Below are 10,020 nucleotides of genomic sequence, written 5' to 3' on the forward strand. Positions count from 1 at the left end.
AAATAATAATAATAATAATTATTATTATTATTATTATAAATTTTGATATTTTTCCATTTACTCTGCTTTATCATAGGTCTTTTTTAATCATTTTTTCATTTCATCCACCAGGTAAATATCTAGATTCATGTGTTTGCAAAGATTTCTATGGAAGGAGACGCCCAGTCCACCTTTAAATGATCGCATCTGAAGTGAATAGTCGTCAGTTTCGAGTATTATGAACAAGGTCTCAATCTTTCCTTGTTCCACCCATGTGTTAGCAAATCCAACAAAAATATCAGCTCAAGAAACTGTTGGTAGTTTTATCTAAATATCAATGCATTAATTTATTATTAGATTTGAACTCACCATTTCTTCTGTTTATGTCGGGTAAAGATGTGTGCAGTGAATCAAACTTAAAATCAATGGTTACTTGAATGAATTCCTACAGCGGATTTTCATACAGAAATATGCACGAATTTCTCGTCCCAGTAATAGATATATGTAGAAATTTACCACATAGTTACAAACTTGAAACTACGCAAATATGTCGTATAGAAAATCTTTCTGTTCCGGTGGGACTGGTAAAAATGTAGTAATTAGCGGATGGAAGTATGAAAATTGCAAATGCGAGTGAAACTGTTACAAGCATTTTTGTTGTACGCTTTGATTTTATAGTCTTCTGATCGGACGAAACCATTTGTGAACCTCTGAATAACTGAATTATTATAACAGAATTTGATGTAATGATTATAGTTAATGGTATAATGTTAAATTGGATGACAATTATGGCGAAAACTGTCATTTGGTCAAATAATTCCCAGTAACATCCGAAAAACCGATCGGTAAAATGTAGTGACAAAGCAGGGCTGATATATAGAACGAGTACATTCACTGCAGTAATGACTAATATAGCAAATCTAGCGAATTTTGGTGTACATATCGAACGACATGTGAACGGAAAGAGCACAACTGCCGCACGTTCTAGAGATATAGCCACTATCAACCACGTACTATTGCAGCCAGCAAGTACTATTGTAAATTCATATATTTGGCAACTGATCAGTGAATTCATCATGAATATGGGACCGGGCAGGTTGGCACCTTAATGAGTTAATCAATCAAATAGCTTTTTGGCAAGCGGGTTTACCCCTTGTTATTTGAAAGTGGCCCAAAATATTATTTCTTACATTATATATTTGAAATCAGCGTATGAAAACTAGTAGAATGGCACAAATTTCAAACTCGTACTCAAAATTGTAATTGGGCACAATTTGACCCCTATTTGACCCCATTTCTCGTTATGCGATGGCCGTAAAACCAGTGGCCCTGAAGGAATGATGTGTGCTAGTTTCAGCTTCGTATTCAAATGTGTAATTGGAGCTTTATTTTGGGAGTTTAGGGTGCACCTTAAAGCCCCGACCCATACATGCAAGAATCCCGATTTGTGAAAGCCATCATATACACTCTTCATTGAGATTATCAAAAGCTTTCTTACTCAATAGTGTATTCAAACCAGACAGGCTCTCTAACTATCGCAATTAACAAAATCACACAGAAAACAACCAAATGATAAACAAAGAATTGGCATTTTAATCATCAAATGAGTGTGTTGTAAGCTTAAATAAATCTGTGTATACAGTTTACATGGAATAATTTTTCAATATAAAACAACAAAGAAATAATATCTGGTATTTTTTTGAGTTAGTCACTTTCATCCGATACTGTTAAAGAAATCTAGAGTTATTTCTTGCTGATTTCGATATCTTTCCATAAACGCTTCGGCCCATTCGTTTTTGCCCATTTCCCGTAAAGCTTTTTCCAAATCGTGAACCTTCTCCCGATCTTTAGCCGGACCGCGCATCTCCTTCCAGTAGAACAAGGTCTTCTGGGCCATTTCCTTGTCGGTTTGGTCTTCCTGATCTTTGGTTATTTTGAAGTTGACCAGAGTTGTGGTGGGTATGTTTAGGTACATCCCGACTACTAAACCGTTGCCGAGTTCACGAGAAATGTTCGCTAAACTGGTCAACGATAAAACCGCTGCCTCTTTCTTCTTCTCTTGTTTCGGTTCTGGAAGATAGAATTCAGAATCGTAAATACAAAAAAATGAGTCATAATACTACGCAAATAAACTAACATAGATAATGATAAACATTATCGACGATGAATTCTAGCGCGAGTTCGAAACGTCGTGTTTTAACGGATAACGAAAGTTAGTTTTTGCTAGGGCGCAAAAACGAATATCATGGAGAAAAAACGAAACATCATAGAGTAAAAACGAATATTTTCGTTTTTGCGCTATAATATTTCGTTTTTGCGCGTAAAAGTTCGTTTTTGTGAGGTAGCAAAAACGAAAGTTTGTTTTTGTTAAGGCGCAAAAACGAAAAATCATAGAGCAAAAACAAATATTTTCGTTATTGCTCTATAATATTTCGTTTTTTTTCCGCGGTAGCAAAAACGTAGTTTTCGTTTTTGCTTTATAGGTTTCGTTTTGCGTTTTTCTATAATCGAGGTCGTGTAAAAATTAATGCATTTGGTCCTTATCAGCGACCATAATCATATAACTCCAGTTGATCATACACGTAATTTTTCGCGAATAATGCTGGCTGTGGCTGCAAGTGTGCCTTTAGAAAAATTTAAAAACTGCTAGTTCTTACGATGAAACGTAATAACCAGGATCCAGTTCCACAGTCATGAGTTAGAGTTAACTCTCAGTTACAATGAGTTCATTTTTAATGAGCTATAACTCTGCGTCAAATTTTAACTCGCAACTGTAAAACTGGGTCCTGTAGACCAATAAAACTAGTCCGCCTGGCCAGTGATCGTATTCAGCTTGTCCTACATGCGTAATGTCATTCGAAAGTGTCACTCTAAATATTTGAATAAATATATTCTTGGTTTTGAAATTCTTTATTGGGTTTTTATTATATAATCTATTATCCACGTGGTTGTTAAACTAATGGTAAAAATTGTTTCATCTAACGTTCAAACTATGTTCATGTTTAAGTTCTCGTTTTAAGATGAGGGAACTTCTGTATATTCTCATTAATAATATTGGTTAAAGATAAAGCTATCTTAAACATCGTTATCGATGCAGGATCTCGGAGAAGCCGAACATGGACCGACGAACAAAAACATATTGATAGAAACCTATGAAAACTGAAATGACGAGAACCAGAGGCATACGCCAAGGAGGGACGATTATAGGTGAATTTCCATATGGTGGACGAATTAAACATTCGGTTTGAATTGAAACGATCATGTTTTTATCTCGGATTAGAAAAAAATCAACACCCCTATGACAAAAACCACTACCAAGTTTAGGAATGTGTTGAAATACGAATTGTTTGTTGTTAGCAATGCAAGCCAAAATTTCTTTTTTTGCATTTTACTTTTAACAGATGTATCAGCTTAATTTCTGTTCATCAGCTTGTCGTCTGAGGTTTTGAAGATTTCTCTTATATGGATTGAGATACAGAAAACTAAACGAGTTCAAACTGTGCATTGACTCAAAATTTGAATCGTGTATTAGCTCAAAACATGCGTTGGTAGTTGACGTTATAATCGGATACATTACCGATACAATGGTTGCTAGCCATGCTTATAAATTATCAAACTAGTTTGAAACGCGAAGTCAAGTCTTCTGTAATACAGAATATCCAGGATATACGAAAGATTATTAAACACGGATAGATAGCATTTGCAATGCGCCAACTACTAAATTTTCGTTCAAAACACTGAGAAATACTTAAACGCATAAGCCGTGTTCGCTTTTTAATTTCTAACAGATCGAAATCGTTGTTAACTATTGAAGTGAAATGGGATCGGTTCGAACATTACGCTCTAAGCAAATGAACCTCACCTTCCATTCCAGATTCTGATTTTGTGGCTATGTGCCGAAATTACTCCAATATTTGTTTGTAATCTGTCCGAGCTTCGCTTTGCGAATACACTAAAATATAGAATGTCGATTCAGTGCATGGTTACCGGGTGTTGTACTGAATGTCAACACGGTTGAAATACTACAATCAAATGCGATTAATCAGACTGTCAATGGCACGTCGGCTTTCAATGAGGTCTAGTTTTATACCCTGCGCGCTTATAAACTAAAAAGGAATTCATAGTGTGACGACAATTATCACTGATTGCGAACGATTTTCTTAATTCATTTCAACTTGGAGAGTTTAGAAATTTGTTGGGGGGTTGATGCAAATAATAAGGTACATTTCTGATATACATGTATCTTAATGAAGAGAGTAGTAATCAATGCAAAATGTTGACACATGATGTGGCTAATTATTCAACTTAGGAAAAACTGCACGTTCAATTTCGTATCGAATATTAGGGGCTTATATTCTTGTAGCCCACCATCCGGTAAATTATTTTCAAATCTACACTTTTGCTTTTAGTATTATTGAAGTTATTATTGCGAACGCTTTGAATAAGGACAAATAAAAGAATACTTGAAATTAATGTGTGATAAGATCTATCTAACATTTGGCAAGTCATGTAAATATAATATTCAAAAGGCCCACCGTGGCATGAGGTTACGTTGTTATGGTTATCGTTGTGGAAATCTATGTTTCTGCAACAGTTTAAAATCCGTTATCGATGGCCCGAAGTTGTCACATGGACAACAGTCATTTGTTTTAAAATGGTGGCAATATCTGCTCGCAGAATTTCGTCTCAGTAAAATCGATAATGGAAAAACTACCAAATCTAGTAAAAAATGACGTGATCGTCACATCATCTCAACAGTCCAGCGCGTCCTCGGCATCCGGAACTCCTAGTTTGTTTTTTTACACAGACGATGACTCATTAGAAGGACGATTTAACATATTGAACGATCTACGCGAAACAGAGAAGCTGTGCGACGCGACGCTTCAGGTAGGGGATGAAACTTTCCCTGTGCACAGGGCAATTTTAGCCAGTTGCAGTCCTTACTTCAGGGCAATGTTCACAAACGGGATGCAGGAGACGGAGAAAAGAACTGTGCAAATACCAGGAGTTAATGCCGACGTTATGAAACAAATCATTCAATATGCTTACACGTGTGTCATTGACACAAACCCGTCAAACGTCGAAGCGATAATGGTGGCCGGCGATAAATTCAGCGTACCCGGAATCGTAAAACTTTGCAAAGAATTTATCATGTCCTACCTCACCAGTCAAAACTGCTTTCGCTATTTAGATTTTGCCAGAGAGTTTAACTTTATCGAATTGGAATGCGAAATTCTACGACATATCAAAGTAAATTTTGACGAAATCGGTTTGGTCAATCCCGACGTGCTGACGCTGCACGTGCAAGAGATCGAAAGAATTTTGTCGGCTGACGATTTGAACGTAAAAAACGAGGAGCTCGTCTTCGAAACTATAATTCGATGGATTGACCACGATCCCGACGACAGACTCAAATTTATCGGTCGGTTGATGTATTGCGTGCGTCTCGGCTTGATCCCCACCGATTATTTCCTGGAGAACATCGTCAATCAAAAATACGTGTTGAACAATCCCGAACTGGAAACTTTGCTATCGAGCGCCTGGGATCTCTTGTACGAATTGGATAAAACCAGCGGGAAAGACGTCAATCTGAACAATCCGTTGGTTAAACCTCGAGTACCCAACGAAGTTTTATTCGCTATCGGAGGATGGAGCGGCGGGAATCCAATTACGTTCTTCGAAAGTTACGACACGCGTTCCGATCGGTGGTATACGCACGCGTTCGTCGAAGATAACACGCCCAGAGCCTATCACGGAGTCGTGGCGTTACACGGCCTCATTTACATCGTCGGAGGTTTCGACGGTACGTCGTATTTCAACAGCGTGCGCTGCTTCAATCCGGTAATGAAAGCGTGGAAAGAAGCGGCTCCGATGTATTATCAACGTTGTTACGTTAGCACGGCCACTATGGACGGTCATATTTACGCTTGCGGCGGTTACGATGGCCGGTGGCGTCAGAAGACGGCTGAAAGATATGACCCAATGAAAAACCAGTGGACGTTGATTCCACCGATGCATATTGCGAGAAGCGATGCCGGGTCGTCTTCTCTTGATGGTAAGATCGTGGCCGCAGAGGCATTTCAACAACGCCAACGGAACAGTTTTATCCAAATTGGCGTCGAACCTCCAGCCCCCTGAGATATTAAGTAGATTTAAAGTAGAATTCATGAACTGAGAATGAAAATAATTTGGCCCAAATACTTTCTTCGAAGCAAGGTCACAAATCCAATTGGATATTGTCGAAATCGAAATAGAAACATTGCCGATTGGCGATATACGATTGGCAATCATAGAAAAAAACAATTCGGATTAAAAACCTTAGGCCTAATAGAGGGAAAAGTTCAATTCACACCAGAAAAGTTAAACTCGAACTTTGCATATCTGCATTTCATTTCCTTTAAAATGTTGTATTAATTAAGTTAATCAAGCAAGGGACTGCAGAACTATATGATATTCAATCAAAACTTATGTTTTAAAAATGAGCGCAAATTATCGCAACGCCTCGAGGGACCGCCACAAAAATGGCGCGTAGAAACTGGAAACTTCTTTATTAGTTTATTGCTCCACAAGAATTTTCATTTGCACAGAGCACAAAAAACAGGTTCATACATGATACAAGGTTTGATTGCTAGTAGGTGACTGGCTATTTCATGTTTTCAATGACGACTAAAATCTAAAAATAACCGTTTTAAGCTTAAACCTATTCATGAAACCGTATTCAGATCGAGTAGGCTTACTTAAGTTCATTCGTACATTTTTAATAATAATAAGTGTCTTATATAGCGCTAAATCCAGCCAGGCTGCTCAGAGCGCTTTACATTTTTCGATATTATTACCCCCGCCAATTTTATACTCTAACATGTATCAGTCATCTTTCCCTGTGTGTGCCATATGGATCTTCAAAAATTGTTCGAAAAGTCTTTCTCTCAATGAGAGTTTAAATGATTTTTTTGGGTTTAATAATTCCATCTGCTTCAAAGGGAAACTATACATTGCCGGTGGTTTTAACGGCGAAGAATGCATGAACTCGGCTGAAGTATACGACCCCAGAACTAACCAATGGACGTCGATCAGGCCGATGGAAAAAAGACGAAGCGGAGTGTGCGTAGTTGGCTACGACGGGTTCGTTTACGCTTTAGGCGGTTTTAACGGTATACGAAGGCAAGCAGACGGTACGTTTTCCTTGTAGGTCTCCGCAGTCGACTGTGGCAATTGAGGATTTCGTTTGTTTCGTCAAGCGACGATCCACCAGGTGGCAAAATTCGGACAACGATGCCGGGATTTCATCTCAGATTCAATCACAATCTGTTCATTAATTCTTCGAGTGATGAATTAAAACGCCGCGCTAGTGAACGCCATATATTAATCGGATATAAGCAAGAGGCGTGATTTCTTGTGGCAGGGTAAAACGTTCATTCAATTCGATCGAGTTGATAAGATAAGATAAGATATTTATTTCACTCCAACCATAAGAATGGTACGTAGAGGCAAGATTGAATACAAAATATGAAATATAGGGCCTAAAGATTTACAAAACATGAACAGAATTATATACATTTAAAAATAAAAAATTTAAAATCTAATTTCAGCAAAACTATTTACAGACAAAGCAAGTACAGAGATTGAATTATGTACAGCAATATATATCACACGTATATACTCTATTTACTGGAGGGATTTGTACAAACTTAAACCTAACTGGATAAATTTAGCTATTTGTGGGGATTCCTTAATATTTTAAAGTTTCTGGATATACTTAAATGGATAGAATTATCACACAGATCACTTAGCAAAGTGCAGTCATAAATGAAGTGAAGCTCATCTCCTACGGTGTAACGGTGTTGTCCTATTGTTAAGCGTGCCATCTGGCGGGACAGTGAGAAACCCCGGGACCTAATTCCCGCAGGATGAACCATACCACCCCTTATATATGCTTTCCTTGTTGATTGGTTTCGTGGACACGTGGGAAAATATTTTTCTCTGGACGATGAATGATAGTTTCAATAAATTCCCTGTTTCAAGGAGTATTACTTGATTAATTTTCATCATTACTCACGGTTTTAGCTTAAGCATCTAATAATGATATATTCTACGGAAAAATTCCACCAATACTACACTTGCAATACCTAGAAATAGTCAAAATATCCCATTTACAAAATGAAAAAGAAAAAAACGCGCACCGGAAAACTACGTATATGAATTTTTCTTTTACCTGCAGGAGAAAAGTACGACCCAGTTCAAAAGTCATGGATACCAGTAAAGAATATGTATACACCACGCAGTAATTTCGCAGTAGCTGTGATGGATAAAATGATATTCGCTATTGGCGGATTCAATGGTTAGTTGACATATATATAGTTGACACATATATTGACGTATATATTCGAATCTCGAGGAATACTTATAGGTGACAAAGAGTATAAGGTAACCAGGTCCCTTAATACTCTTTATTCATATTGATATCGACAAGCCCTCGAGTCCAAGTTTTGCGATTAGGATCAAAGGCGTTTTTACGGGCATCCGATTTTTGCGATCGATTTCGTGAACGATTTGCTCCGATCGTGCGATCGAATCGCACGTTCGTAAAAATGACGATGGATTTGGCTAATCACATGACATAAATATGGCGACGCTGAGGAAAAAATGTATGGTTTTGAACTACCCGGTGCCGCCATTTTGGAAATCAAATCGCCAAATCGCTCGCCGAGCGAGTTGGTCGATTTCAAAAATCGATCGGAAAATCGTGTTCGTAAAAACGCCGATCGTGAAATCGATCGCAAAAATCGGTGCTCGTAAATGCGTTCCTACGATCGATCGCAAAAATCGGATGCTCGTAAAAACGCCTCACGTCCTAAATGATTTGAAAATCATTAGAAAATGGAGTTCCATTTTAGCTAGTAAATGACGACGAATTCGAATTGATTATTTGGTTGAACTTTGTGAAACCGGGCCATCGATCATATTCCAAGTTTGGCTGACGAATGAATGAAATCGATCAAAACGTTCATCCCATTTCCCTCATATCTAGTACATAAAAGCTAATCAATATTTGCAAAGAAAACCAAGATATATATCAAAGAGTCGTTCTGAGTCAAAGTCAATTAGCCACAACGGAACCGGACCCAGTTCCACAGTCCTGTGTTAACATTTGTCTCAGAGTTAACTCTTTGAAATTAAAAAACTTTAACTCGGGGTTAACTCTAACTCGCAACTGTGGAACTGGATCCTGGCTTCGGACATCAGAAACGTCAATTAGTACTTGAAGCATGGCACCGCGTCAAAAAATACTCTCGATTCAGAAACAAGGTTCGGATCCATGCATGAACGGATGAACAGATCACTTATTTTGCTGTTGAGTATCATGCTTATATATACATACGTCACACATATTGTTGACATATTGCGTCATAGTGTCGTCACTACGTTTGGCATCAGAAGTAATTTGCGCCTGACAGGCAATCTAGAAGCGCTTAACGTCTTTGCATAAACCTCTATATAAATTTCTGGAATTTATTTCAGGTACTACGACAATTCCTCACGTAGAATGTTACGACGGTGATAGCGACGAATGGTACGACGCTACTGATATGAACATCAACCGAAGCGCCCTCAGCGCTTGCGTCGTCAAAAACCTAGCGAACGTGCGCGATTTTACGTTCCACGGTAACAACGTCTCGGGCGGTACTGACGAGGGCTCCCAGGACGAACGAACCCGATAGAATTGCGGCCGCCGTAAACAAGTAACGAACATTCCGGTCCCACCTACAATATCTAGTCGTCGTTCGGATACAATCATCTAGCGAGAAGACACACGGGAACTTTTTGTAGAAACTAAACACGATCTACCTTTTTCGTCTAAGCCTGGTCTTTATGGTTTCACAGCACTGAGTTCGCAATGATATAATGCTAGAGATTAGATCTAGAATGGGGCAGTTTATCGAACGAAACGGGTCTAAAGCTTGTATGAAATATAGTCTCGTCTTTAAATAAACTCCACACAAAGTACCGCTATTTCGGGATCGGGACTTGCTTAAATATACA

At 38.3% G+C, this 10,020-nt stretch overlaps 2 protein-coding genes across 2 annotated transcripts; one reads left to right on the forward strand and one right to left on the reverse strand.

The window, feature by feature from the left end:
- Window positions 1-1,570: 1,570 nt before the first annotated feature.
- Window positions 1,571-3,961, reverse strand: LOC141902638 (uncharacterized). The gene is made up of 2 exons (XM_074790460.1): window positions 3,842-3,961; window positions 1,571-2,049 (listed from the first exon to the last, which is right to left on the reverse strand). Exons 1-2 carry the CDS (start codon window positions 3,846-3,848, stop codon window positions 1,694-1,696), a joined length of 363 nt encoding a protein of 120 aa, XP_074646561.1. The 5' UTR covers window positions 3,849-3,961; the 3' UTR covers window positions 1,571-1,693.
- Window positions 3,962-4,680: 719 nt separating this feature from the next.
- Window positions 4,681-9,698, forward strand: LOC141902166 (kelch-like protein 10). Its single transcript, XM_074789806.1, has 4 exons — window positions 4,681-6,034; window positions 6,960-7,151; window positions 8,198-8,317; window positions 9,499-9,698. Exons 1-4 carry the CDS (start codon window positions 4,681-4,683, stop codon window positions 9,696-9,698), a joined length of 1,866 nt encoding a protein of 621 aa, XP_074645907.1.
- Window positions 9,699-10,020: the final 322 nt, after the last annotated feature.

This window comes from Tubulanus polymorphus, chromosome 3 (assembly GCF_964204645.1).
Source record: "Tubulanus polymorphus chromosome 3, tnTubPoly1.2, whole genome shotgun sequence".
NCBI classification, from domain to species: Eukaryota; Metazoa; Nemertea; class Palaeonemertea; order Tubulaniformes; family Tubulanidae; genus Tubulanus; species Tubulanus polymorphus.

Bases quoted from the DNA above. Each gene is read 5' to 3' on its own strand.
- LOC141902166 (XM_074789806.1), top strand. From the start codon at position 4,681: ATGGAAAAACTACCAAATCTAGTAAAAAATGACGTGATCGTCACATCA. The intron at 7,152-8,197 runs GTACGTTTTCCT...TTTTACCTGCAG, and splicing joins TATACGAAGGCAAGCAGACG to GAGAAAAGTACGACCCAGTT. The intron at 8,318-9,498 runs GTTAGTTGACAT...AATTTATTTCAG, and splicing joins CGCTATTGGCGGATTCAATG to GTACTACGACAATTCCTCAC.